The sequence below is a fragment of the Mandrillus leucophaeus genome, unplaced genomic scaffold (genome assembly GCF_000951045.1).
Source record: "Mandrillus leucophaeus isolate KB7577 unplaced genomic scaffold, Mleu.le_1.0 Scaffold13, whole genome shotgun sequence".
NCBI classification, from domain to species: domain Eukaryota; kingdom Metazoa; phylum Chordata; class Mammalia; order Primates; family Cercopithecidae; genus Mandrillus; species Mandrillus leucophaeus.
In genome coordinates this window covers 3048360-3050130 of record NW_012101254.1, presented here as the reverse complement: position 1 = coordinate 3050130, position 1771 = coordinate 3048360, and the positions used below count along the sequence as shown (strand labels likewise).

General features: G+C 53.3%; 1 protein-coding gene across 1 annotated transcript in view; it reads left to right on the top strand.

Annotated features, from left to right (window-relative positions):
- Window positions 1-1771, top strand: part of PLB1 (phospholipase B1) — a 156858-nt gene that overhangs the window by 139334 nt on the left and 15753 nt on the right. The window contains exon 51 of the mRNA XM_011972728.1: window positions 322-402. Within this exon, the coding sequence (XP_011828118.1) occupies window positions 322-402 (81 nt within the window). The remainder of the gene's footprint in view (window positions 1-321; window positions 403-1771) is intronic.

Below are 1771 nucleotides of genomic sequence, written 5' to 3'. Positions count from 1 at the left end.
TGCCTCAGCCTCCCAAGTAGCTGGGACTACAGGCACCTGCCACAAGGCCCAGCTAATTTTTGTAGTTTTAGTGGAGACAGAGTTTCACCATGTTGGCCAGGCTGGTCTTGAACCCCTGTCCTCTGGTGATCCACCTGCCTCAGCCTCCCAAAGTGCTGGGATTACAGGCGTGAGCCACCGCACCTGGCCCACTTTGCTGCTTTGCTCTGTTACAATACAAAGAAGACAAAAGACACTTGGAGGGCAGGCGGGCTGGCCCAGTAGCAACATTTGCATGTGCCTCCCACCAAGGTCTAAACTCAAGATCTTCTGTCCCCTCAGGACATCAACCTGGAGAAAGACTGGAAGCTGGTCACACTCTTCATTGGGGGCAACGACTTGTGTCATTACTGTGAGAATCCGGTAGGCCCCCGACCAACCCCGTGAGGACCCGAGAAGGAAGTTGCTGGCTTCTGGCAGCATCCTTGCCCATCCACCCCTGGCCCTGCCCCAAGCTCCTTGCTCATGGGAGCCACATTTTCCTGCTGCCCCAGGCCCTCCCTGGTTTACGCATGCCGGGTGAGGCCCAGCCTTTTCTACTGCCTGAGTGGCCCCTGGAAGAGCAGGTGCATTGGTTCCCCGATTCCGGAAGTAAGATCTAGGTGGATCTACTGCAGACACTGCTGAGGCGGGGCCTCTGTTTTCCACACACATATGACCTCTGGTACCAGACAGGGGACTAGCCATCCTCACCCCATCCCTGCCCTGTTTCATTTTGAGGAAAGGCAAAACAATGTTCTAGATGGGGTTGGATGGCCTATCATGAGTTAACCAAACCTCAGCAGTGGCCCTGGGAGCCCAAACCTGTTCCTGATGTTTCCATGGGGAAATATGTCCAGACTCACAAACTTCTGGAAGTTGTAACTTCCAAAAGTTTTTATTTTGGAATACATCTTGTTCTAAGTTGGGGATGTTCTGTATTTTATTTGGCCAGGAAAAGGCAGCTGCCCAGCCTCAGAGGTTGTGGTCGAATGTTTGACAGTCACAGATGGTGGTGGGGGGAAAAGGCATTTATCACTCCTTGTGGCTCACAGAGGCCGACTACCAGAGGCTTGATGAGAAGTGTCCTCCCGCACACAGGAGTTGGTTTTCCAAACCTCTTCCCCTTAGTTCTCTCCCTGAGAGGCAGAAGCAACCCTGCCTCATGGGGATTTAAGTACTGCTGCATCCTGGCCCCGGGGGAGACCTGGACCCCAGAGCTGCCCGTGGACACTGGCGTAGGGAAATGCCCTCTACTAGCCCCAGAATGTGTGTTCTTCATGGGAACAGTCAGGTTTATGCTCCTGAGGGCGTAGTTCAGTTGAAAGGGTTAGGATGCCACCACCAGGATTAACTCAGACTACTCAGACTGTTTTAAAAAGAAGGAAAGGGGGAAGGGCAGAAACTCTGGGAGACATGAGGTCCCCTCTCCTTTATTTTAACTCTTCGGCGTGGACTGTCTATCTTCTTGTTCCTTTCCCCTCCTTCCCAACTCCCAGTACCCCTTCTGGTAGCTGTGGGCAGAAACTCAGCAAGCAGCACTTGTTCTGTGCCCATCAGTGTGCTGGAATTGAGTGCACGGTATCTCACCCGGCCTCAGCTCTTTGTCTCCAGGAAAAATAATGGGCTGCCTGAGCTATCCCCTCCTGCCTGAGTGGTGCTGCTTCATGGGTGCCTCAACTCCCACTTCCTGCAGACATGCGTTCTTCCATGAGTATAAGAGCTTCAAGTCACCACCCACACCCCCGCTGGT